Raw genomic sequence first — 27,643 nt, 5'->3', positions numbered from 1 at the left:
GTATATTGTAATGAAACTAAATTCTGAAAGTCAAACTGAGCTTTTTATTTGAGCAGGAAAAATGAGGGTCTGGGGGACAGTAACCCTCCAGAGCAATTGGTGAGTGCTCAGGGAGTTCCATTGTGCAAGTGGGACGCATTTGTGGGATACCAGCCCTGGTTGGTAAAGAACAAACTGGGGAGGGCAGTTACTGTTACAACCTGCTTGTGGTCTTTTGTCAGAAACATTTTAACTTAGATGGATTTGGTGGTCTGATCCAAGAAAGCTCTTTCTTCGTTCTTAATGTAAAAACGCCACAGGTGAAACCAGGTGAGCCTTCTCATTTGAAATGCACCATGCGGTTATGGACCCAGCTCCCTCAGAACAGAATCTGACAGCTCCTGACTCTCAAGTTTGGCCATCTTACTTCCAGATGGAAGTATAGTGGTACCTCGGGTTAAGAACTTAATTCGTTCTGGAGGTCCACTCTTAACCTGAAACTGTTCTTAGCCTGAGGTACCACTTTAGCTAATGGGGCCTCCCGCTGACACTGTGCCGCCGGTGCACGATTTCTGTTCTCAGCCTGAGGTAAAGTTCTTAACCCAAGGTACTATTTCTGGGTTAGCGGAGTCTGTAACCCAAAGTGTTAGTAACCCGAGGTGTTTGTAACCCACGGTACCACTGTAATTGGATTCAGGGGCGGCGGGAAGGCAGAGGACACAAGATAGCCCTGGCAGCGGCTGGTTGGGTGACTTTTTCATGGAATTGTAGAGTTGGAAGTGACCCCAAGGGTCATCTAGTCCCACCCCCTGCAATGCAGGAATCTCAACTAAAGTATCCAAGTCAGATAGCCATTCAACCTCTGCTTGAAAACCTCCAATGAAGGAGAGTTTAAAACCTCCTGAGGGAGTCTGCTCCACTCTCAAATAGATCTTACTGTCAGAAAGTTCCTCCTTTCTTGCACAGAACAGCTTGCCATGGATAAGCAGTGCCAGATTTAGGGGTGTGTGGGCAGTTCTCCTGCACGGGGTGCCGAGTTGGGGGGACGAGGCAAATGATGATGATGGTAATAATAATACCGTAATAATAATAATAATAATAATTCATAGGGGTTGGACTAGATGACCCTTGGGATCCCTTCCAACTCTACGATTCTATGATTTTATTATGATTAATAGTACTAATCAACTTATATTTATACAGGTACCTACTGAGAAGATCCATACAAACCCAGCTGTACCAAAATGAATTACTGTGAAAATAAATATAAGGGGGGGGGGTTGCCCTTGCTTAAGATGCCATATGACTAAAGTCTGGCCCTGTTGAGAAGAAATATAAATTTGAGTTAGAGAAGGGTGGTGGTTGTGTGCAATCTGCTGAAAGCAAGTCTAGTCTTTTTGTACTGTGTCTTCTCATTCAGCTAATGAAAGCCTGGGGTGCTCATGTGACAGCAGTTTGTTCCCAAGATGCCAGTGAACTCGTGAAACGTCTTGGAGCAGATGAAGTGATTGACTACAAATCTGGAAGTGTGGAAGAACAGCTGAAAACGTTACCGCTGTATGTATGGGCGAAATCATGGGTGTGCATGGTGAATGTGCACAACCCCAAGTTGGTTGTTCAGTTTTTGGGTGGGTTTGAGCAGGTTGCCTGCACCTGAGCCTTCTGCGCTGGTAACTTAGTGAGCAATCCTTATATGGAGCCACTGGGTCGAATCCAGTGGTGGAGCCATCAGTGTATCCGAAGCCCTGCTGCTCACACCAACCAGGACAGAAGGTGGTATTTGCTTTGCTGGGTCAGGATCTGGCCTCTCTCTGACTGCTGGACTCACTTAGGATCCAGTGGATCCATGGCTTACATTATTATTATTATTATTATTATTATTATTATTATTATTATTATTATTATCATCATCATCATTATCATTATCAATTAAATTTGTATATTGCCCTTCATCCGAAGTTCACAGGGCAGTTCACAACATAAAAATACAACCTAGGAACACAAAGTATGTAATGGAAAAAAAGAACCAAAACAAACCAATAATTCCCCTCCCGCAAATACATAGCTCTGTCCTCTCCTTTTCCACCCTGTTTGGGGGTTTTTCACCAGCAGGAGCCTGCCAGAAATCCACACTGTGCACAGCAGAATCTTATGGTGGGAGAACCTCCCTTCAGGTGGAGACATGCAGGGAACCCACCACATCCCAACACTGGGGGCTTGAATTGCCCTGCCCAGACTATTAATGGCTTACATATAAAGTAGTTGCTAGATGTGTATGTAATGTAAAGCATTTGCACATGAAACCTTTTGAACTTCTTTCTGAGTAAACATGCTTAGATAGCTTTCCTAAAGTTGTTATGTAATTGATTGATACCATCATGGCCTGGAAGTGGTGTGTTCTTTGGGAGAGAAAGGAAATTGTTCCAGTTCGTTTTCTTGCTGTTTTATCTCCCTAGGTTTGATTTTATCTTAGATAATGTTGGTGGATCCACTGAAAAATGGGCTCCTGATTTCCTCAAAAAATGGTCAGGAGCTACCTATGTCTCCTTGATAACACCCTTCTTGGTCAACATGGACAGGCTTGGTGTAGCGGATGGCATGTTACGGACTGGAATGACCTTCGGTTCAAAAACTTTCAAGGTCTGTTAACAAAATCAGATGGTTTAGCTTCCTGCCCATTTGCTGTATGTGAGCAATTGCTTTCCAGTGTGCTTTTTTCACCTGCTCTTTTTTCACCTGCTCTTTTTCACCTGCTCTTTAATGTCAGTCATGCTCTAAACTTGTGCTTGCTGTCTGTTACAGCATCTTTGTAAAGGGGTTCATTACCGGTGGGCATTTTTTGCACCAAGCGGCCCTTATCTGGACGAAATAGCTGCTCTCGTTGAAGAAGGAAAGGTATGTCTGAATTGCTAGTTTTACTTCCCGTTATCTGCTATAAACCACATGCCATTTGGGTTCAAATGCTTCTTTTGTAACTAAGAAAGAAAATTTTAGCAAGTTCAAGGACTTGGCTGTGGAGCTGCCATGTTGAGAGTCCTAATAGGGGCTTCTGTGTTGTTGTTTAATTATCTATATAGCGTATCAGCTTACCAAAGAAAAGTGTGCCTGGAGGTTAGGACTGCCTTCCAGTCTGCTGGAGCATAATCATTTAAATCTGTGAAGATAGATGCTTACAATACATGCAGCACATAACATGCTGTAGCTTTAACTGTCTAGGCAACTGGCTGGTGCACCTGAACACTGCAAAAAGGATTGAACTCTTCCCCCCCCCCCCCAATCAGCTTATGACCTGAAAGTTCAATCCTCCTTGGGCAGCATCTACTCCCTCCCCTTTTGGTCAGCTCTGACAAGTGGGCAGGGCAACACACTTGTCAATCGTCTGCATCATTATGACCTCAGATGATTGATGGGTTGGCAGTCCTGTTGGCCTTCCCCACTTGTGGACCAGGTGAATATCCTAGTCTTTTAACTATCATGTTATCTTCCATTGTTCAAGCTTTTTGAGTCACCACTGCTTAATGGTGATAATTATGCTTGAAAATTGTATAGGCGTTTAAATGTTCAAAGCACTTCACATGCATTATATGCAACAACCCTCTAAGGGAGGTGTAGAGGAGGGGCAACACAAGAAGGAGCCTTCTCAGTGGTGGCTCCCCATTTATGGAATGCTCTCTCCAGGGGGGCATGCCTGGCACCATCACTATCTGTCTTTAGGCACCAGGCAGAAACACTTCTGCTCTCCTAGGCTTTTGGATCTTAGTTTTCTCCTTATCTTTTAGTAGGGCATGGATCTGATTTTACATATATATTACTGCCATGTCTTAGGTTGTTCTATTGTTTTTACGCATGATTTTTAATTTTTTTATTGGAAAGCTGCTTTGGGTACTCCTTTCTGAAAAAAAAGATGAAACTAATTTGTAAGAACCACCACCACCCTGTAGGACATCCTTCTTCAGCTTGGGTCCTCCAATGTTATTTGACTGCAGGTCCCATTAGTGACTGAAGGTTGGGGAAGGCTGCTGTAAGGTAATCTGGCATCATTATCCCTTGTATTATGGAAGGGAGGCTGAGCGATGGTGGCTGGCCTAATTGTTCCTAGTGAGTCCATGGCAGAGGCAAAATTTGAACCAGGGACTTCTTAAGCTCAGGTTCTTGGCCACTGGGCTACCCCAGCTTAGAGCATTATGCATATTGACTTAGTTTTGTTTACTGCATACATGGAGTAAATGTGACCTTGCTCTTTGACATGCCAGCCTTCTCTCCTGCAGCAAATAGGAAAAAGCTGATGCAGGGATACTTCTCATAATAGCAAGATTTGGTGGCCTCTTTCAGGTGGCGATAGCAAAGACGTCTTTGGCCTAGACAGAACCGACAAGCACTGCTGCGTAGCCACATGATGTAGTGGGGATGCCCCATTCCTCCTGGGTCGCCCCTTGCTTCATGCTTGGGAAGAACTCTACGTATGGAGGAGAGGAAGGGCTTAGTGCTAAGTCATCTGCATAAGATTATGAGCAGGTGAAGGCTGATGCTATTGAAAATGGCCATTGTGTGTTTGTGGATGTCTTGGGGCTTCTTTTGTCCTAAGGTTTACAAAGGAGGAGAAATGTTTGCTTACCCTCTCATTCTCTCTGTTCAGAGAGAAATCCTTAATGCCAAAGTTTTCCTTCTCAGGGCTTTTATGCTTTCCCCATTTGCTTAAGCTTCCTGTAGATCCCTGTAAACAATGCTGAGCCGATATTTTTGATGTACATACATTTATTCCATTGTTCTGGTTTTGTCTGTATACATTGGTAAAGCTGTACTTACAGGAATCTGTAAACTTAATAGGGCAGGGCAAAGAATGAGATAGGCGAAGCATTTTCCAAATTCTAACTTACAAGCTTACTGGCAATTGCTTGCAAAGGCTTGTGCTAAGCATTACTTCTGGGTTTCACATTCTGTTTAAAAACCTGCCCAGTAAAGTCAGTGGAGCTAAATTGGCAGATTATTAAAGCATGTAAGGGATCTAGAACAAGACTGATTAAAACTGGGGTTCTGTCCATTACCTTCTCACAAAAGTTCAGAGAACGTTTCCAAATGTTGCATTGTGAATAATGATTTCTTTCTGGAATTGGGGCATCTCTTGTTGTGTATTCTTATGAATGCACACTTTCATAAGCTGTGGTTTTATTTAGTGGTGGAAACAGATGTACGCTTAGTATGTTTTCTGCCTTAGTCAGCTTGTCCCAACAACAGCTCAGTGAGAATTTGGTGCTGACTTTAGGAATCTAGGAAAGGGGCAGACATTGCATTTTGCATCCCAGAGGAGTAATAATTATGAAGTAGATAAAAAAGGGGCAGGAAGGGATGTCCTGCTGCATAAAAAGCAAGATTCTTCTGCAGTAGTGAAGACAGAAAAATGAGATACACCTTGGAGGTCTGCTCTCACACTTCGTTCATCTCTAAGGCAAAGTGGGGAGCCTTTTTATGACTGTATCCTTTTGTATACTGGCAGTGGGTGGGGCTGGAGCACTCCCTTTTACCTCTCCCTCTGCCAGCCCCTTTCTTGCTACTCACATAAAATTAGGCTGAGGACTGCATGTTGCTCACCATTGATCTAAATCGGGTCAAAAAGCAAATGGTGAAGAGCCTAGAAAGTATCTCCACTGCCTTCCTGCTTCCCTGGAAAGTAGGCCTTTTCCATTGGGAGGGGCAAGTTGCCAATTTGAGTGCCTTTCCATGCCATAGAAAACATACTGGGAGTGGTGGTGGTGGGGTATTAGAAAGAATAGACTTCTGCTTCTTGGTTTGCTCATTGATTTCAGAAAGTAGTGATTTAACCTGTGAATGAGGTATTTGCCTGGATGGGTAGGAATATAGGCGTACTTTTTAAACACTAAGCTAAAATATGTGCCACTGAGTTCCATTCAGCTAAGTCCTGCTTGGAGCAGTTGCCTTGAAATTAATGAACCTATGTTAGTTCTGGCCATTATCTTCCTCTGAATAGGACTAGCATTGAATGGCACTGCTTGTATCCAACTTCATAAAGATTTTCTGTGCCATGCTTGTGTCATCTGATCCATTGCGTTTTTGACTTGGACCTCCTGCAGCTTCTCACAGCATACTTGCCAATGTTGAGCTACATCTTTCTTTCAGCAGGCCCCAGGGCCTGCCTTTGCAAGTACATACAAGAGAGCTTTGAAAATGCCCACCTTGCTTGCTGCAGAGCCTTTGTGCATTTCCGTCCCCTTTCCTACCACACTTGGATGTGGTTGCCTCTTTTGACGAGCGTTAATTTAAAGTCAGTAGTCTGGGCAGGCTCCCATGCTCATAATAATAATAAAATCAATCAATATATAGCCTTGTTCTGTTCTGAGGACACTTGGGCCTTCACGTTGCCAACTGTGAGTCATCTTGATTTTATGCCTCTTGTCATCTTGTGAAATCTAGGGGTAGAGCTCTACTGCAGCTTACCTTACGAAATAGCTAGGGGTGTCACCTGGGAAGTCTGTGGTTGAAATATACCCTCAGGCATGAACTCAGTAGGTGGCCATAGACAAGCGCTCTCTCTAACCCAGGCATCCTCAAACTGTGGCCCTCCAGATGTTTTGGCCTACAACTCCCATGATCCCTAGCTAACAGGACCAGTGGTCGGGGAAGATGGGAATTGTAGTCCAAAACATCTGGAGGGCCGAAGTTTGGGGATGCCTGCTCTAACCCTACATGCACCCCTTAGCCCTACTGGTTTGGATTAAGTGCCTTATTCAGTTTCTGATTTACATTGCAAATCTATGAAACTGCAACACTTTTCTGACACAGAAGGGGAAGAGGGCTCTCTTACTGATCTTTACCCAACATAGGTATTGAAGAGGGAAGCCTCTTCCTCTGCAGAAACATCCTAGCTAGCTCTTTGTTTAGTTTTGTTTGCAGCTTAGTTTATTTTGTGGGGTTATTTCCAAGACTTGAGAACTGCCTTTCCCCACTTCTGTTTTCTGAATCCTCCATTGGATCCAAGCCATCTTCTGCTAATGGAATGACTCCTTTGGATCTATCCCTTGGTAGTGTTGTAGTTGAGTTAAATTTCAGGGAGCTGGCCACCCAGCTATGCCCCTTCTGAGTCTCCAATCCATTCCCCCTCTCCAACAGCCAGTCAGCAATCCATGCCTACCAAGCATGGGCAGTCCTCACTATTTGGATTTTTTGTTTGGATTTCTTTCCTACCCACACCACCTCCCCTCATGTTGTCTTCAGTTTTGTCTTTTGGCCTTCTGCAAAGCTTTGGGATCCTGCAAGCCTGCCATTTCCCTCTCTCTGGTGCACGAATGGTATACGGTAAATAATAATAATGATAATAATAATAATAGATTCACACTCAGCAGATCGAGTAATAAAATATAAAGGTTCGCACTCTGCAGATCGAGTGCATTGTTAGTATGTGGGAGAATACTTCACAGGTCACTGTTATCATGGACAACCGAAAGATACGTGTAACTGGAACTCAGGCTCAATAATTTTACTTCTTTTTTTCAGGCTGGCAGTTCTGTATTGGTGTATGTAATCCCTTCCCTCCCCAGACTTCATGATTTTAATCTCTCTCCTTTGAACAAACAAGTGTTCTGTGGCCAGGGGGCTGATGCGTAGTTGTAAACAGATAATGTTTTCATTGCCTAGTTAATCTCCACGTCACCACTTGCTGAATGCATTTGTCTGACTTGCCCGCCTGTGCACAGGAAGAAATATTTGTCTTTGTCAGGTTGATTGCAGTAAACACTGAATGACATATTGTGCTGGGTACATGGTCAGCCCTTTTCAGGTTTATTGAAACAATGGGTCGGGATCAGCTGGCCAGATAAAGTGTTTAATGCGCCAGATTGCCGTGATCATCAGTTTTAGTGTTCATGTCGCTTTTTTTTGCATTGCTGAGGGTCAACAAGCCTGTCAGACCAGAGGTCTGCAGCAATGTAGTGTATGAGTTCTGAGCCTTTTGCAGCAGCCTTCTAAAATTATCTTAGTTTAAATTCAAGGGTCCTCTAAATAAAGTACTTCACCTGCCTTGTTTTTAAAGAGTGCTGTAGACTTCATGGAATAGTAAGATTGTGCCCCCTAGAGATTAGTCCTGTGAACCACAAGCTATTTTTCCAAAATTGTATGTTCGGTATATATTCATTCATAGACCTGCAGAGTTGGAAGAGACCACAAGGTCATCTAGTCCAACCCCCTGCAATGCAGAAATCTTTTGCCCAATGTGGGGGCATTAACCCACAACCTTGAGTCTCATGGTCTACTGATTTGAGCAATTGTGTGTGGAATTACTGTATGTTCCTCATTATCCTATTTCACTTTTTTTCTGAGCTGCAAGGCTTGTTTTAATGGCAGAACTCATTAGCTTCAATTGTGAAGATAACTTGAAAATTTGATTTGTTAGTAGTTTGCATTAATGCAGTGGGAGCTGGGAGACTAAAGACTTGCAGTGGTTTTTGTATTGCTAATCATGGACATTCATGGCAGCCACCCATTTGGTAAGTGTGATGGAGCCCTCTATGTGCACCAGTTTACATGTTTAGGGCTTCTCCACATGAGGGAGAATCCTGATTTGCTGTGTGTCTGTTGGACTCATCCACTCTGCCACTGAATCTGTGGCTGCCAGGGTCAATTGTGATCAGGGACTGCACATTTTATTGGCTTCCAGTGGTGGTGGTGGTGGTGGTGGTGTAGTGCATTAAGGCATTTATTTAAATTGCTCCCCCCCAAAAGATACTCTTAAGGTATTTTTTTTAAGTGCCAATGCTTATAAAAAGTCCACCTATAGAAGGGAAGGGTTGTAGCTCGCTGTGGAGTATCTGCTGTGTCTGCAGAAGAATCCAGACTCATTTCCCAGAATCTCTAGGTAGGGTTGGGGAAATTTGTTTCTGAACTCCAGGAGAGCTGATGCTAGCCACTGTGGACAATACTGAAATACAGCTGAAACTCGGAAAATTAGAATATCATTGAAAAGTACATTTATTTCAGTAATACAATTTAAAAGGTGAAACCAATATATGAGATAGATGCATGACATGCAAAGCAAGATATGTCAAGCCTTTATTTGTTGTAATTGTAATTATTTGTCGTTAGGCAGGTCAATTATAAATGGAACATAATTAATAAAATGTAATATTCATGTTTATTTTTTGTTTTATTGTAACTATTTGTTTTATTACTGTGGAATTTCCAAAAGAAAGCATTTGTAAAAATTAAAAGAAAAATAATAAATAAGTTGCATTACTGAAATAAATGCACTTTTTGACAATATTCTAATTTTACGAGTTTCACCTGTAGATAGACCAATGGTATGACTCTGTATAAAGGTCAAAAGGTCCACCTGTAGGAGAGAAATGAACTACTGGGGTGCTGACAAAGGTTTTCTGCTGTTTTTTAAAACCTTGTAGTTATGTGTATAATTAGAAGATGGTTGCAGGATGCGTTTTTCAACCAAACGTAGATAATACAGTGGTACCTCGGTTTAAGTACACAATTGGTTCCAGAAGTCTGTACTTAACATGAAGCGTATTTCACCTGAAGCGAACTTTCCCATTGAAAGTAATGGAAAGTGGATTAATCCGTTCCAGATGGGTCCGCGGAGTACTTAAACTGAAAGTACTCAAACCCAAACCGAAGCATACTTAAACTGAGGTATGACTGTACACTTATTTTTTTTGGGGGGGGGGGTTACTGTTCTAAATTTGGTCCTTGCTCCCCTCCCAACATTTTCTTCTTCCAAAAAATTGGAAGAGCAGATAAACCTGGAATCAAAGGGCTGCTTATATTGTGCATGTGTTTGCTATTTCATGCTTCTGAAATACTGTGAACTGAAAACAATTTTACAAAGTATTTGATTCATCAGCTCCAGATAAATAACTCTCTGCTTGGAGTGTGTGGGGCATCACTAAGAATATCTGCAGCTTTTGTTTTTCATTTAGTTAAAAATGATACCGCTGATCATGTATTTTGCTCTTTTCTAGATCTTCATGATCTTTCCCAATAATTGATTGATTTTGTGTCAATAAGGGTGCAATATTGAAAGGAAAACCTGCATTCTTTCTTGACAAATGATGCTTTATTTCTGCAGAGGTATAATACTTGGTCCTCTTGAGATGCCATAGCTACAATGTTGCACAATTTGTAGGGGAAGAAGGCTAGTTTCAAGCAAACTGAAAATGTTTGCTACTATCTTTTAATGCTATATGCTAATACTGTATGTTTGTTGTGGGTTTGTGCTGTTGTGCCATATAAAAACCGTTAGAATAATGATGTATTTCTACCCCCCTGCAGATACATCCAGTTATTGATCAAGTTTTCTCCTTTTCTGATGTTCCCAAGGCGTTCCAGAAGATGGAAGAAGGGCATGCACGTGGAAAAACGGTGATTAATGTAACAGATAAATAAATATTTTCTGTCTAGGTACTCTGATTTCTGTGAAATTTTTTAGTTCCTATATGACAGTTTTCTTACATGGGACTTTGGCAAGCTACTAATATCTAGAGGGTAAAGGTACCCCTGACCATTAGGTCCAATCGCGGACGACTCTGGGGTTGCGGTGCTCATCTCGCGTTATTGGCTGAGGGAGCCGGCGTACAGCTTTTGCCAGAACTTGGAGCTGTGTGTAAACACACAAAATAGAATTCATCAGAATAATATTTATTTGTAATTTATTTGTAAAATATGTTTATACAATAGTTTGGGGTACAGAAAAATGTTTCTTTTTAACTAATGCACCTTAAAACCAAGTTTCAAAGAAATAAGCAGCAGGTTCTTAAAGAATACCAGAAATATTGTAACCAAAAGCAATAATTTGTATGAGTGAGTGAGTGAATTAGAGTACAGTAAATGTCTTAAGCCTGTGATTGTACAGAACATTCAGGAGCAAAGTAGTAGAAATAACAGAATAATCTTCACACTAGGAAAAATGGTAAGAGTGGTATTTTAAGTTTCTATATATAAAACCTATTTCTGTTTTCTCTTGGAAAATTGCTTTGCTAGAGATTCCTAAGTAGCTGGCATTTATTATATTTCTCATGAGAATACGAGCTTCTCCGTTACTGCCTCTAACATGTGAGTATTCCTGTAGTTGAATAATCAAGGAATTAAAAATGTTCCCACCTGCACGATAGCATAGGTAGTCATTTTGTTGGGACTACTTTACAGAATGGCTGCAACTCCTGTAGACTGTTGTTCACCTGAAACAGTATGGTGTTAAGTGTTCTTTAGGGGACAATGTGGATTATTGTGGAATTCAGATAAAATTTGTACTTAATCACACAAGCTATTGCTGAGGGTTTTCAAATGCAGTAATGTCTGCATACTACATGCTAAGAGGGGAAACAAACAGGATGGGGTTGTTTGTTTCCTCTCTTAGCATGTAGTATGCAGACATACTTTGATCTTGAATGTTCTGATGCAAACCACTTAATACTATTGCTACTTGTACCCCTGGATGCTCTGTCAAGTGTCCTGAAAAGCTATTAGGATTTTCCAATTCTGCACTGACTTGGTTAGACAACACTACTTTGTTAATTTGTTTATTAGGAAATTAGAACACTTCCACTTCAATCTGTTGTACAAATACTGTAGTTTTGTCACAGTTTTGGAGTTTGCAGCACAGGGGTTCATTGATTATTAACCTATTCTACCTGGCAGCAAATGTTTATGGAATATGCATTTGTTGTTGATACAAAAGTACAATCACAGGCTTAAGACATTTACTGTACTCTAATACATTTGACTGTAATGCTGTAACTCCATTTTAAAAATTGCCTTATTTGATTGGGTTCATTTTATGTGTAAGTAGTTCATTTATATTTGGTCCAAACAGAATAGCTGCAGGCAAATTTACAGTAAAAACAATTCAAGTGCAAAAATGTAAATTGTTCAGCATGAAGCCCAGGAGAATAAAACAGGTCTTTGTAAAAAATTTAAAATACCAGATTAAAATGTATTCTGAATGAGTAACTTATCGATGATGTATAAGAACTGCTGGCAATATGTTTTAACCTTTGAATAACAAATAGTAACTAACTATAGGGGGTATAAGCATGTTGTCTTAATCCAAGGGTACAAACAGCACTCACTTACTCAAATTTTGTTCATTGTTTTTAAAAATTACTCTAAAGACTGCTCTAATGTCCTGTTTTCTGTCACTCTTCATAAAGTTGATGGAACTTAGGCTGTGCCATTTACACGACCAGCGGCTCCCAGCATTGTGTTGGCTTGTCTTCGCTGACTGAACTGACGATGAGGTGGTTTTGATCATAGTGCTTCCCGCCTAAAATTAAACATTAATAGTTTCAGTATAGCATTTGTGAGCGAAAACAAACCTTTGATGCATCACTGAATTCCCCAAGTTCCTCTACTGATGTCATTCTTGCTTCTGTGCAGTCTCCTCTCATGACAACATTTGCATCCCTTTACCCTAGCTGCCATGTAAATTGATCTTGCATCCTGCTTCTGATCTTCAGTCTAAGATGTGCCCAATCTATGAGGTATAATGCTATGCCTTTACTTATCTAGCAGAGGTTTACACATAATTCCATTTCCTTAATAACCAGGGACTATGATCTCAGTCTGAGATAGCTATGATCAAAGTCCTAACTTGTTGCATAGAAGGTGAATCATGACTTTGGTTTGACTGGGTGCACTGGGATAAATCTCAAGGAATTCAATGTCACACTTTGATGGATGTTGCATCTGTGAAAACATTTCAATATGCCAGATGGAATGATCCCCCCCTCCTCCCTGTTCTGGGGTTTCCCCAACCCCAGTGAACCAGTTTTAGGGGGCAGCAGAGGGGGAAAACACTATTGTTCAAAGCTGCCATTGACGGTGCTTGTTAAGTGGATCCTGCTTCCTGTTTTTTTTTATTGCCCTATTATTCCACAGAAGAATGTTTTATGGGAAAATGCAGGGTGGTTTTTTTTGCTACATTTACATCCTACCTGTCTTCTAAGATAGAACTTCAAGCTGGCATAGACAGACTTTTCAGGCCATTCCCCATCGTTTTCAAACAAACTATACCTATTGTCATTATTTATTAAATTTATATACTGCCCTTCATCCAAAGTTCACAGGGCAGCTTACAACATAAATACATAAATATATAACATAACAACCAAAAAATCCCCAGGCACATTTATTTCAGCCAAAGACTGAATAGTTTCATTTGGTGCCTAAAGATATGTAATGAAGGTGCTGGGCAAGCCTCCCCGAGGAGAGCATTCTGCAAACGTTATGTGGTAGAAACTATGGGAACAGTTTTGGTTATTTTATAAATTACTCAAGATGGTTTTTTTGCAGTAGCTAGTAGTACTGCAAGTGGATCAAGTTTTGTTAAAGAAAAAGTTCATCTATCTAGTGTCAGTTCTAACTGCAGCCTCAAGAGGGCATCATAACATACACTTAGAAAGTACAAGCTTAGTATCAGCTCACAAACTAGAATAGGCATTAATATACAGTACTACCGTAACAAATGCTATTCTTTTCCTCTTTGAGTTGCCATTGCCCCCTTGTTTTTCTATTGAACTAAAGATCCTGACATTAGTATGACTGGAACTCAGTAAATATTAACTTTACTAACCGAGTGCTAGCACTAAACTGCTCTGATGCAAATAACAAAGCTTGCCAAACTTATTTGGGGCAATACGTCTGTCCAGAATAATTTTGTACTTTTGATATTAAGCCTATGCAGTTTTTCCAGAGAAAAAGCAGATTTACCACATGGCTTATGATAAAACAGTAAGTCCTCAAAACTCTACAAAAATTGATACTATACCTATGCCATCTACAGATTAAACTGCTCAAGTGTTCAGAAAATACAATAATCTGAATCCAGTGATTAAAACTAATAAGTATCACAAATCGATGCAAGGTGGTTTGGTTTTTAGCAGTTGTTTAATGCAAACAATGCTATTGAATCCTTACAGTAACTGGCCCAGGCAAAAGTGATTTCTGTCTACCAATCCACATTAACTAAAAGGGCTCAAAAGGTCTGTCCTTCCAATCCCAACCCAGTATAGAAAGCATGCCTTAAAAAAATATTGCTCTGCATTAACCAGATCATAAGGATTTCAGAAGATAATGGGCTATTGCTGAAAAACGTGGAATTTAGATTGCGTACACCATCCAAACAACAAGAAGCCATGTCTTTCTTTCCACTTATCTTACTGAAATTCATTTTCACTAAATACCAATTCAAAGTTGTTTATAACTTACTGCTGGGAAGTTCTTACCTTTAATATCTAATACTAAGTTTGGTTTCATCTTGCTGTAAATCCTGCCATCTGGATTAATACTCCACTTTTGTTTTTCTTCATTCTGCTGAAGTGCCAGGCCCAGTTTGGCACCAGGTGTAATCAGGTTTCCCACAATTGTCAAGCAAAGTTCTTCTGCCAGCTGTGCAGTTAAATAGAAAGTATGTCAAAAAATGTTGGTCTTACTACCAAAACTAGTATATTTGTGCATATGCATGGATAGGATTGTGTTTATTTTCATGTCTCTCTTGACACTTTCCTCTGAACAAACTGATTTTCAGCATTCAAAGATTCTAATAGTATTCCCACAATATAGCTGCTGTTACTGCAACATTATTTAATATTTGTTCATTCATTCTCTAAAAAATACTATCTTAATACTGAAAGCTCTTCACAATATTCTATCTTACTGTACAGTACATATTATTAGAGGTACATTAACTGTTTGGTCGCGGCTTATTTTTTGCCATACAGAATATGAGGTAGTGGCAGAATGCCATATTTTTAGAGATGAAAAATAAAGCCCACTAAATATTTGGCATTCAAGCTACCTTGAACAACAACTTTATTATTTGTACCCCACCCTTCAGACTGGGTTGCCCCAGCCACTCTGGATGGCTTCCAACAAAATATTAACAATACAAAACCACAGTGAAACATTAGAACATTAAAAACTTCCCAATACAGGGCAGCCTTCAGGTGTCGTGTAATTATTTATTTTCTTGACATCTGATGGGAGAGTGTTCCACAGGGTGGGCACCACTACTAGAAGGTCCTTTGCCTGTGAACTATTTATTTGTTACATTTTAATGGAAAACCAGGATTGAAAAATGCCCAGGGTAGCTAGCAATTCAGTCCCGATGCATAATAATTAAGCATTATCACAACAAATATCACAACTCATTATCATTGTATACATTCACCAAAGCAGCTTGTTAATAACACTCTACTTCCACATAAACTTGTCTGAATTAAAGATAATTTATCCCTGCTACATTGAATGGATGACTGATGCCATGAGAGACAGAACAAGCTAGATGTAATGCCATTCCCAGCTGGAGATCATACAAAGTGTGTATTTATTACTGAGCAATGGCTAAGTAATAGTTCTAATGTTCTAGGCTGCTGAACAGAAAATAATATACTGCAACTGACTTTTGGGGTTGGTGTGCTGTGCGACAAGCACACAGAATGCAATGAGATTGAGTTTGTGGGGGAGAGGGAGGCTTGGTTAATTTCATTGTACACAGGTTGTACATTGACAATAAAGGTATTATTATTATCTGCTTTTGACTGGGTTGCAAGAATTCAGCTGAGAAATGAAGACAAATGAAAAGTCATGGCATGATATTACTTTAATGTTTCCAATGTGTTAAGATGAGGCATTAAAATCAACCTATTCAGTGTTGCAGCCTGTTGTAAGTGCACAGCTTCTATTTGCTCCATGTTGAAATATGCTCTTGGTTTATGGCAAGAAAGAAACCCATTCCACTGTGAGTTGAGAAATCTATTCCTTTGGCAGAATGTTTTAGGTCATGTTATACAACTTTTTTTAAAAAAGACACATGGCTTGTCACTCAAGCTCTGTTCACTTGGTTTTGATGTTACAGCCTGTTTTTTTTTTTTACTTTGATCATCAAAGTATGTAACTCAGTAGGATTTACTTCCAAGCAAATTTTTTTTAGGTCTAGCTGCTAGGCTAGTGTTGGCAGGCACCATTGTTGCAAGTCTTGGTGGAGAAGTTCACAATTTGATTTTGAAACAACACATATTTCCACTATAAAGCAGGAACCAAACAGCAATAGAATTATTAATAAATTGTCTAAAAGACTGCTTTCAAAACTCAACATTTCCTCCTATATTTGCCAAGGTTCCAGTCAGTAATAATAATTATATAGACTCATTGCTTTCAAAGGGCTCAAAATCTTGAAGTCAAGTCAGCAAGAGAGACTATAAAAACCCTGAATAATCCAGTATCTTCCTTCTGTAAAGCAGCTTTTATCAAGGTACAGCTACTTAGTGCAACAAATAATAAAGGGGGGGAGGCAAGAGAAATATAGCCTCTGGTCAAAGTCCTTTTTGCTTTCCCCTTAAGAATCACTGTGGTGCTGCACTCAGGAAATCCAACATGGGCAGCTGTTGGGGCTCAGTGCGTCCTGGCAGGCTCACCAGGGCTGACATGAGAGCCTCCCCACCTAGGTGCTGCTTTTAACTGCTATTCTCCTTATATGTTTTACCCAGTGGGTAACCTTTTGGATGGCAGCCATGTCATCCCCAATCCTTCATGGGTGTGCTCTATTTCCCAGGCTTCAATGCTGCTTCGACCACGTAAATACATCCGAGGGGGAGTTAAATGACTGGCAGTAGTAGCAATGTCAGGGGGCAGCAACAGAGCCAGGCAGCAGTGGCAGATGGGGGCAGGCACTGGTGTTAAAAAGCCAAGGACCCACTAAGGCTGGCACTAGCCCTTTTATGAAGGCTGCTGACGCACAATAGAACCATGTTCTTCATCAAACTGCTGAATAGCTCATGTTCCCAATTCAGTTACTTGTCACAGTATAGAAAAGTTTTTTTCCCTATAGGATGGGTGCTGTTAGCAAGTAATTATTAAGGCAGACCTTACCCTACATTTGACGAATCCATCTTGATAAATCCAGACTTGTTCATCAGATTTAGTATCTTCCACAACCTGTATCCTAAGAAGATTCAAGTCATCTACATTTCCATCAGTTGACATGAACTTCTCTGTTTCTTTGTTTCTCAGTCTGAAATATGCTTTTTTCTGTAAATAAATAAATCATAGCTTTTAACACTACAGTACCTGCAAACATTATGAGCCCTGTCTGGCTAACCTTGACCTAATAATGTAATTAATATTACCATCAGCACTTCAAGATGCTTCCTCCTTTTTACAAACAATAGTATCACAACCTTGGGTTAGGGAAATACATAAAATATGACGTTATTAACATGGTACTCTTGTGCAATACTAGGACAAAGGGACTGAATCGGAGGAGAGCTGATCAGTGCCGTAGTACAGTACTAGCAAAAAGATAGAGGATTCACGAAGCTTCTGACATCCCAGAATAAATGGTAGTGTCTTACCTGTAGTAAAGGCCGTAGAGAACCTATTTTGTGGTAGCCACTTGACTCATACCAGTTTGGTATTTTCTTAGGTGATAATAAAATCTGACGACCTTTATAGTTACTGTATTCATAAATAATCCATCTGAAACAAACAAAATTTTACTAACTAGTTACATTAAAAAGTGCTGAGAAGCAACCTTTTAAAAACATTTATTGCGGTAGTATTGCATACTAGTGTCTCTTCTCTCCCTGCTCACCACTTCTGCCACCCCATTGTTGCCCCCCCCCCCCGTTTTACACTTCACCAACCCCCCAACCCCTTTGTTTACACCCTGCTGCCAGCTGTGGGGAGGAAACCAAAGGAAAAAGTCCTTTTCCCCCTTTGTTATCATCCTCTCTGCTGCTCTGGGGAGTATGCTATGTGAATAGGAGAGAAAATGTTAGATAGCAGACTTCCTTCTTCCTCTTTTCATGGAATGGGGGTGGGGTGGGGATGAAAGCTGCTTTCTCTACTTCTCTCCAGAGGAATAGGCAGGACAGGCCCAAGCCTCCTGCTCTGCTGCCACCCCCCCACCCCGCATCTTGGCCTCCTACACAGCTGATGCTGAAACAGCAGCGTTGATTTGAGGTGTACAGTGACAGCAGAGCAAGACAGTTTATGGGGAGCTGCTCTGGCCTGTCCTGGCTATTCTCCTGTGGCTCATCTGGGCCTCCCAACCCCCATGCATATTACCAGGGCTGCCTGCTCATTTGCCTGTCTATTCTGTTGTCACACTGCACTTTTCATGGCTGCCAAACATAGTGTGGTGACATTTTTACAATTACATACAATAGTGTGTGATATATTGCTTAAGCAGATCTACTTTTATTATGCCTCATGAAAACCAGTGAGAGTTGCCTCTAAGTGAATACGTTTAGGTGGGTGGCTTTATGACTGTATTGCATAGAACTGTGGTGTATATTTGAGCACAATAAAACCATCATAATAGCCAATATCTTTTAAAAGGCCTAATAAAAAGCAGGAAATGTCACTATGAAAGCTGAGATGGGTTCAAGTCTGTCCTTTGCTTAAGCCACCCGAAGCTTGTAAAGTAGCTAACAAACTTATCCACAGACATTAATTTACCGGGGGGGGGGTTCTAATAAAAAAATAATGCAGTAACACTTGACTAATCCATGATTAATGATCCAATGTTAAGTGGGATATGAAGCCAGGGTATGAAGTGGGCTTAAAATTCACAGTGTGTAGTAAGAATTATATATGAACTGAGCACCCTATCCCACCCACCCCTTTTTCCATTTTTCTAGCCTCTGCTTGCAAGGTATACAGCAGACCTTGCCAACATCTCCCTACCCTACAGTCTTGGAGTAGCAGGTCTTAGCTTGGAAAGGGAAACCACGGAAACTTGGCTTTGTTTCACTGTTTGGGATCTTTACAAATTATGGATAAATGTTATGTCACCACTAGGCCCAAGGCAACTAACCATTTATATGTGTGTGTTTGTGTGTGGACATGCAGCTACTTGAATTTTCACCTGGGATGAGTTTTCTGGCAATTCTGTTAAACATAGCGTATTTAGACAATGTCCTGTTACATAAACCACTACTGACAACTTGAAAGAGCAAGAAGCCTGAGTTCATCCTCACTTCAGTTAAGATACCCTAAAATACCCAGGTTAAAATTCTTAGCAGGGGTGAGGACAGTGTTCGAAACTTCCATTGTTCTAGACGCATTTTGCAACTGGGAATTTCATGAGCGCGAGCAGTTTCTGAGCTCTGGGCGCTTTACTGATTTCAGATTAAAACTGTGGCGTGAAAGGAAAGGAAGACTTTTTTTTCTGCCTCCCCACTTCCAGCTACTCTTAGAAGAATGGAGAAGAGACCCTTTAAAGAATATTAGGGGGTGGGCAGGGGAAGGACTAGATCGTGTGAAAAATGAACATAGTATTTTAGCTGCAGTTCATTCATTTTCAGCTTTGTATTCTTGTTATAAAAAAGCACGCCAAGACGTTCTGTTGTTGTACCCATAACCTCTGTTTAAGGTGCCATTTAGCTCCTAGCCTTCATATCTCAGTTTCTAACACTGGGTGAGGAGCCTCAGGCCCAGGACCCAAATGTGAACCCCAGGCCTTTCTGTGTGGTCCTTGGTATTATTCAGAGGCCACACCTCTCATTAGCCATGCTTTGCACTGTCCTTGTGTTTTTGTCTAGCTGGAATGCATCCTTGAACTGTATGATGCCTCTTGATTGCACGATGAGTGCACCAATGCACGACTTTGGTGTGTAGCCCAGTATACAAAGGTCAGAGTCAGAGTCGTTGCTCTTCTTACTTATGCCTTTGATCCCCTTGCTGCTGAGATCTGGTCTCTGGAAGGTTCCACAGAAGGGAATGTGGTCCTTGGACTGAAAAATATCCCTATCCCTGCCTTAGAGACTTCATGGAGACAGGAACATTTTTTTTAACAGTGCAACCCTGTACATGTATATTTAAAAGTAAGCCTCACTTAGTTCATTCTACAAATAACAAATCCCTCACTTCAGAAAGTGAACTTACATGCCACCATGGACATCTAATGAAGCCACATGAGGGTTGTAGCCAAGAAACTGGAGATTTAGGACCTCGGTAGTAAATTCCATTTTCTTTCCCTTGAAGTCTTCCTTTTCAAAAAGGGCTATGGTTGGCTCAGAAAGTTCCTGTTTTAAAAGAAGAAGGTTGTTTATTTCTTGTACATCTGATGTTTCGTAATGTGCTGGACAGTTGTGAGATGTTCATCAAGCACTATGCACCACTTAAACCTGGGTCATCCCCTACCTCAATGCTGCATTACACTGCTATTACCTTAGCTAAAACTGTAGTGTTACAGCAACTTGCCTTTGATCAATTCTCCAACAGAGGAATGGTTGGGGAGGTTAGTTCAGTAATACTATACTGTAAACCATGGCATCTGGAAAGGCTTCAAGTCCTCAGTTCAAGCTAAATAACTTATCTAACACAGCTATCTTTTCAGAGAAATGAAAAACAAGTCCTCTGGTCTGGAACTGACTAGGTGGCAAGTCTGTATAAAAGGCATTACTCATGAAAAAGTTATTCCAAGTGTGGGATGAAAACTGGAAAGAGAAGCAAAGTGATGACTTACAGCCGCACCTTCCATTCTTGGCTGGCATCTTCATGAGTCAGCAGCTAGAATTGCAGAACTTTTTCTACAGCTATATGGACAAACAGGTGTGCTGCAAATCTGTAATTCTTTACAAAGCAAGAATTCTAAACTCTGCTACTCAGGATTTTATACATAACACTTATTTTATGCACTTATTCCATGCATAAGTTACTAATTTATAATTCTAGACAAGGTATAGATAAAAGTCAAGGTGTATTCATGGGCCTTACTGTCATACAAAATGTTTCAAACGTACTCATGGCATTTCTGCTAAGGCTTAGATTTGTATAGTTTTTTAGGGAAGGATTTGGAGCTAGGCACAGAAATCCTTTTGCAGCATTAAAATTATGAATGAGAGAAATAATACTATTTACTTGAATGTAATGCACACCTTTTTGGCAAAATTACTTTGCAAAAATTAGGGTACGCATGGTTTTGAAAATTGAGGTAGGCGTTAGATTCAATGGCACATTAGTTTCAAATAAATACGGTATATGCTTTAAGAAAAAATTCTAGTGAAATGACAGGGGGGTGACAAAATACTCAAATTTAGTCTCAAACTGAGTAGGAGAACCTGGGTACCAATTCTTAGAATTACAATTCTTATTGTTCTATGAGATAGAACAATTCAGCTGGCCTGATGAAGAGGTCTTCGGCAACTGACATATATGAGAAAAAGGAAGAGCCAAAGGCAGTTGGTTTCTTAGCAGAGCAGATGAAATGGTCCTGCTTTCCTTCTGTGTGTCTGGTGCAGCTTGATGGAATGGGCACTACTAGCTGACAGTTAAGGAAAAGCCAAAGGCAGCTGGCTTCTCAGCAGAGCCAATGAACATCTGAGTAAAACAGCCTTGCTTTCATACAGTTCCCTTAATACTAAGTCTGTGGAATTATCTTGTTTATATATAAGCAAGATATAAATTAGATTCCAGGCATGCTGTTTAGTGATACTTGTTTGGTATGTCAGCACAACCAGCAAATCTTCAAGGTGTTTATTGATGTGAAAAGGCAGGTGCCTTGCCATTTGTTTGTTTTGTTAACAGAATTTTCAAAGAAAACATTTACTTAGCACCAACAGCTTTCTTTCAGTGCAAATTAACTACCACCAAATTGCTAAATACAAAGCTTTGCGGTTGAATCTGTTGTGCCTAAATATGACGACTGCTACTAGACCAATGCAGAGCAGGTAATTTATGGGCTTTGGGCTTTCATGGTCAATTAAATGAATACTGTGTATTTATTAAGAAGTAAGCACTTCTAGTACACTTTTTTTCTAGTGCTGCTATGAATTTTTATCTTGAAAAAAACAAGCGTGGAGTATGAAATACTCATTGAAACTTTCCCAAATACCTTGTCTTACTCATTTCATGGCCGTTTATACCCACTCCCTGTGTGATTCTAGCCAATCAGGGATTATAAAGTAACAATATGACATCATGGTATTATGTAGCCAATCAGATTTGATTATGTACCATTAGCAATAAAGGCAAATAAGGCAGCATTGACCACCCTGGGAAGCTGGGACAATTGGGCACTCTTGTCTTCTTGTGCTGCACAGTACAGCAAGAAAAAATGAATCTGCCAACTCAATTGGCAATATATGAATATCTTTTGTCCCACTGCATCCTCCATGAACATTTTACTCATTAATTTGCTCCTTGGAGAATTTTATTTCATGAAAATTACCTCCCTCCTTCCCCCAGAAACTCATCCTCTACTTTTTATCAATACCCTGTTTCTCATATTTTAAGACATACCCATAAAATAAGCCATAGCAGGATTTTTAAGCATTCAAGGAATATAAGCCATACCCCGAAAATAAGACATAGTGATAGGCGCAGCAGCAATGCCGGCCGCGGCAGGAGGAGGAGGAAAAAAATAAGACATCCCTTGAAAATAAGCCATAGTGTGTTTTTTTGAGGAAAAAATAAATATAAGACGTGTCTTATAATATGAGAAACACTGTAGATGTATGTGAAGGGGAGGGGTGGGCAAGACAGCTGACCTGTTTGTAAATGTAGGCAGGCTGAAAGGGAAATGTTGAGGGGAGGGGAGGTTGAGGAAGACATTCTGGTGTACCATGGCTGTATAAAAGGCAGTCATCAGAAGCAAAAAAGCATTAATGCTGGCTGGAAGTGAGAAAGGACTAAGGATTTAAGGACAGATAAAAGGAGTGCAAGTATAAGGGAAGGTGGGAGGGAATATAATTTAGATGATATTAAAGAATCGAGAGAAGGTCATAGGAAGCAGAAAGGACTCAAGTTATACAAAGGGGAGAAGGGCTGGGCACAAAATGCTCTATGTTGCTTAGGATTAATTTGGATGTTTTTAAAAAGAGCCAGCAAGAGAAACTTTGTGATGGGTAGAATCCTGATATCTCTTGAAAGTGAGGGATTCACCACGGACCATCTGAAGCAAGAATATGTTCTGGGAATCTAAGGGTTCTCATTATAAAGGAAAACTTTACAAGGTAAATAAAATTTTGAGCAGAGGTTGGATGGCATCTGCCATGTATGCTTTAGTTGAGATTCCTGCATTGCAAGGGTTGGACTAGATGACCCTTGGGGGTCCCTCCAACTCTACGATTCTATGAAATACATGTCATGTGACAAAGACGCATGAGAGCAGGAACAGCAAAGCAGGCTAGAATCCCAACTGTCATAACTGTAACTGCCTCAACTGCCATTCCAGCGTTCCAGGCTGTGAGACTTAACTGAACAGTCATGATTACCTTTGTCTCAGAGTGTGTGCCAGTATAAGCTGAGTCTGTGTTCTGTAACTGTTTACTATTTTATGAAGAACTTTATTTTAAACTTAATAAAGCTTTTATTTAAATGAAGAACTCTGCTTAATTAATTCCCGCTGTGCGTCAGGTTATGCGGCCCAGAGTTTTATGGAAGGCGAACTGCTAAAGCTGGATAATCAGGGTGCTGTTTGGTGAGGACCTCGAAGGGACAGAAAGTCCAGTGGTGAGGCTGCGTACCGAAGAAACAGACCCGGTGCAGCAAAGAGCAGAAGCCATGTCAGCTCAGCAACCTGCGCAGTTTATTAATGTTGGCAACACTGCCCAGATGGAACGCCTGAATGATAAAAACTATTTGACTTAGGCTCTCAAGCTTCAATTAGTTTTAAAGCGTGATAAACTTTGGCACTGTGTGGAAACGGTTTGGGGGCACTACCCTCTGATGAAGATCGTGAAGAAGATGATAGAGCCAGGGCGCAAATTTTGTTGGCTCTAGAGGAACCACAGGTTCTACACATTGCAGTTTTGGACTCTGCCAAACAATATTGGGATCGTCTACATCAGATACACCTGTCTGACAGTGCTGGTTCAGTAATTGGACTAACTAGGAGACTAACTAGGAGACTATGTAACTGTGCTACCTGAAGGTGGATGTTTAACCACACACCTCCAGACTTTGTGCATGTTATTCCTTCAGTTGCAAAGGAGAGGTAAAAGATTTTCAGACCTAGATCAAGTCTATATCCTGCTATCCAGTCTTCCACCAAGTTTTAATATTGTGATAGCCTCTCTTGAAAGCATGAGGCAAGAAGATTTATCGATGGCGTATGTAACAACCTGTCTACAGGAGGAATCTGAAAAACGCATGGAAAAGCTGGGTGAGAAGGCCGACGGGGAGTTCCAGTTGCTCTGTCTACCAGAGACCCAGATTCTCAGGAGGAGATGGGACCAAAGAATACTCCATGGATCATGCCATGTTGGCGAAGAAATGCTTCCAGTGTAAAAAAATTGGGCACGTGAAGAAAGATCGTCATGCGAAAATCCCAGCAAGAGCGAGTGGTTCACGTGAGACAGAAAAGCGGACACATTTCGTCTCAGCCGCCACAAGAAAAGAACTTTCTCCCAGACAGCTACATTTTGGACTCTAGTTCTGCCAGAATCATAATGAACAGTCCTGACTGTTTTACAACACTCAGCAAATTACCAAAAGGCAAGGACAGCATTTGTCTTGCTGATGGAAGGCATTGCTCAGTTTCAGGTATAGGTACGGTTTATCTACCATGTCTAGATGTAGAATTGAGCGATGTGTTGTTTGTGAATTTTCTTTATTGTCAGTTTCATGTCCTAGGTTGGTTTTGCATTTATTTTTGTGGGTGATGAGTGTTTTATTAAGAAACAGGGCAAAAATGGTGGATGGTTTGTACTATTTACAGCATTTTCCACCTAGTGATGGGGTTGAGATTCCTGCATTGCAAGGGTGGGACTAGATGACCCTTGGGTCCCTCCAACTCTACAATTCTATAACTCTACGATTATATGAAATACATGTAGCTACCCTGTTATATTTACTTTGGCCCTCAATTAATGGAGGGAATTTTTGCTTTAGCTGATGTATCTTCTAATTGAATTAATGTTTGCAGCCTGATCTTTCTGAAGTCACAAAATCAACCCTGAAAAATAGTTTAGCAAAGATTTAACTATTAGATTATTCCTTGAATTTTGTTTTTTTACTAATCATGAGCTACCCTAGGAATATGTACTGAAAGGTGGGATACAAAACAATTAATGGCAGGATTTTGCAATATCTAAAAATACGGATAACCATGCAGGTTGCTCCATGCTAAATTGCTGTCAGCTCCACAGAGCTACAATATATGCTTCCTCTCCCCCAAATAAACTATTTAGCAGCATATTTTTAAGGTCAATTTTTGTTTCTTTAACTTAGTCACAAAAACTTACCGTATATGCTGGCGTATAAGGCGACTGGGCGTATAAGACGACCCCTTACTTTTCAAGTTAAAATATAGAATTTGGGATGTACTCCAGCCCTTTTTTGGCGGGGAGGGGAGGGGAGGCTGTCTTCTTCAGCACTCAAGTCTGCAGCCGGGGAAATGGTGGTTTGTTTGTTTGCTTGCTTGCTTAGTTATTGAGAGGGGGAAAGAAGCCAGCGAAAGGAGAGATAGAGAAGCAGAGACATCGATCAAAAGGAGGGAGAGGGAGAGGGAGGCAGAGACATCGAGCAAAAGAAACCATAGAGAGGATAGCGATAGAGGGGCAGAGACATCGGAGGCTCACACAGCCAGCGAAAGACGCTGAGCAGCAGTGAAAGAGAGCGCGGAGAGAGAGACAACGAGGCTGGCTCAGTGAGCAAAAGGGGAATAGAAGCCAGGGAGAGGGAGAGGGAGGCAGAGACATCGAGCAAAAGGGGGGAAAGAAACCATAGAGAGGATAGCGATAGAGGGGCAGAGACATCGGAGGCTCACACAGCCAGCGAAAGACGCTGAGCAGCAGTGAAAGAGAGAGCGGAGAGAGCGAGAGACGGAGAGATCCCTTTGCTTTGCGCTGACAAAAAGAGAAGAGGCAGCAGCTTGACACCAATGAAATACACAAAACTGTATCTCTGCGCTGATCCAGGTCACAAAGCCATGAGGGAGCCATTCTCCCTGGCGGGGAGCAGCCCCCTCCCGAGCGCACTTCTTTGCGTTCATATGGTCACTGCATACAGTGGGGATGCGGCTGTTTTTGAGCTCCCCCCACCGTATGCGGTGACTGCAGATTCTTGGACCCGGCGTATAAGACGGGCCCCCAACTTTTGAAAAAAATTTCCTGGGTTCAAAAGCCGTCTAATACGCCAGTATATACGGTAGCTCAGTAATGAGCCAATTTCAGCTTGCAATGGCTATCCAACTCTTTGTAAAACTTACAATATTTACAACTTTTAAGGACTTCAAGCATGTTTTGGGTAGGCAACCCATTGCAGACAGATTAGGATAGGCTCCTTCTTCTAACACATACTGATTTCCAGAGAAATTTTCTTCATCATATGCAATCCAACTGCAAAAAAGAAGAAAATGGCAATGTTAAATTCTTGCTTTTTTGTTAATTGCCAATTTTCTTAATTGTTAGTTTTGTTAATTGCCGTTTCAACCCAAGCTCTGTGTAGCATGAAAGCCTGCTGCCAGAGTGTTCGGTCAGATGTAGCATTATTCTTCATCAATAAAGATTAAGAATATTCCATTAATGGGCTTTTAAAAACACATGTTTCCTTACTGATATGTTTAAGAGACTTAGTATCATGCAGTAGAGTATCAACATGTTCTTGTGCGAAGTTATTCAGAATGAGCAGAGACATGCATTCTAAAGGGTGGAGAAATAACAATTGTTATCAAGGCAAGAAGTGTGCATTCAAATCACTTCCACTACACTTTTGAATACACAATGCTAGTCATTATCTTTAGTCTCCCCCTTACATTTTTAGATAGATTTTACTAATAAGAACAAAAACCTTGATTCCACTAATCCCAAACGGGAAGATACATCCACCCTGAGCCCATTCGGTGTTACCCAGATGGTTTGTATCTGTTGCACAGTCAGAAGCTTGCTTGGGAGTTCAATGATGCAACTTCGTACTCACCTGCCAGATAATACTTTTGAAGACATAGCAGGGAATGTCTCCTCAATCTCTGAAGTATCTTTCTCAAATATTTGACAGCTACCCTGAAACTCTGGTTCCGAAAATAGCTGGACCTTTAAAGACAAAGCAGGTCACGTTAAACACTAAACATTGTACTCAGGACAATTCCAACATAACGGGGGCCAAAAAAGACCCGCAGAAATAATGAATTTAAGTAATGCACTTAGTTGGATATCACCCCATGTTGTTAAACAGATAATTCTGATATCATTTTAATTATCTATGAATACAAGCAAAACATTTTTTAAACTAAAATAAAAATGTATGTAATGTATATTTATGTAAGAAGTATTTCCAAACTATTTTACAAATATGACTTTGTAATAGAATTTGTCTCTTGACAGTTAATTCTTGATTCCATTTGCTGACCTGGAAGGGAAACTGTCTTTTCCCTTATTGTTAGGGCTCCATGGCAACAGTATCATTTGATCTGACGTGTTCTTGCCACAGTGAATAATGAAAGACAGGCTAGAGCAGGCACCTCCAAACTTCAGCTCTCCAGATGTATTGGACTACAATTCCCATCATCCCTGACCACTGGTCCTGTTAGCTAGGGATCATGGGAGTTGTAGGACAAAACATCTGGAGGGCTGCAGATTGGGGATGCCTGGGCTAGAGCTTGAACAGACTGAATGCTGGTTCAACTGGAAAGCAGTGAGATTTTTCCAATCTTGATGAGATCCCATTCCTGAGCTCGGTACTTCAGACAAAGGTGGGAACTCAC

The 27,643-nt window shown here is 40.8% G+C and overlaps 2 protein-coding genes across 9 annotated transcripts in view; one reads left to right on the top strand and one right to left on the bottom strand.

The window, feature by feature from the left end:
• Window positions 1-10,401, top strand: part of RTN4IP1 (reticulon 4 interacting protein 1) — a 69,031-nt gene extending 58,630 nt beyond the window's left edge. For all 5 annotated transcript variants that reach the window (XM_088667217.1, XM_088667218.1, XM_060272615.2 and 2 more), the window contains exons 6-9: window positions 1,400-1,536; window positions 2,436-2,619; window positions 2,782-2,874; window positions 10,270-10,401. In XM_088667217.1, the coding sequence (XP_088523343.1) occupies window positions 1,400-1,536; window positions 2,436-2,619; window positions 2,782-2,874; window positions 10,270-10,383 (528 nt within the window). In that variant the 3' untranslated portion in view covers window positions 10,384-10,401. The remainder of the gene's footprint in view (window positions 1-1,399; window positions 1,537-2,435; window positions 2,620-2,781; window positions 2,875-10,269) is intronic.
• A 218-nt stretch (window positions 10,402-10,619) lies between these two features.
• Window positions 10,620-27,643, bottom strand: part of CRYBG1 (crystallin beta-gamma domain containing 1) — a 105,431-nt gene continuing 88,407 nt past the window's right edge. For 2 of the 4 annotated variants that reach the window (XM_035109300.3, XM_035109303.3), the window contains 7 exons: window positions 26,860-26,972; window positions 26,150-26,279; window positions 19,882-20,021; window positions 17,346-17,469; window positions 16,864-17,022; window positions 14,220-14,382; window positions 10,620-12,259 (listed from right to left, as the gene is read on the bottom strand). In XM_035109300.3, coding sequence (XP_034965191.3) covers window positions 12,171-12,259; window positions 14,220-14,382; window positions 16,864-17,022; window positions 17,346-17,469; window positions 19,882-20,021; window positions 26,150-26,279; window positions 26,860-26,972 — 918 coding nt within the window. In that variant the 3' untranslated portion in view covers window positions 10,620-12,170. Of the gene's footprint in view, window positions 12,260-14,219; window positions 14,383-16,863; window positions 17,023-17,345; window positions 17,470-19,881; window positions 20,022-24,954; window positions 25,180-26,087; window positions 26,280-26,495; window positions 26,583-26,859; window positions 26,973-27,643 lie in introns of those variants that run through there. The other 2 variants (XM_088667213.1, XR_015949306.1) reach the window with 2 other exon arrangements.

Source organism: Zootoca vivipara, chromosome 3 (assembly GCF_965207765.1).
Source record: "Zootoca vivipara chromosome 3, rZooViv2.hap1.1, whole genome shotgun sequence".
Classification (NCBI taxonomy): domain Eukaryota; kingdom Metazoa; phylum Chordata; class Lepidosauria; order Squamata; family Lacertidae; genus Zootoca; species Zootoca vivipara.
Note: the sequence above shows the minus strand (reverse complement) of the source record. Positions and strands in the feature narration are given on the sequence as shown.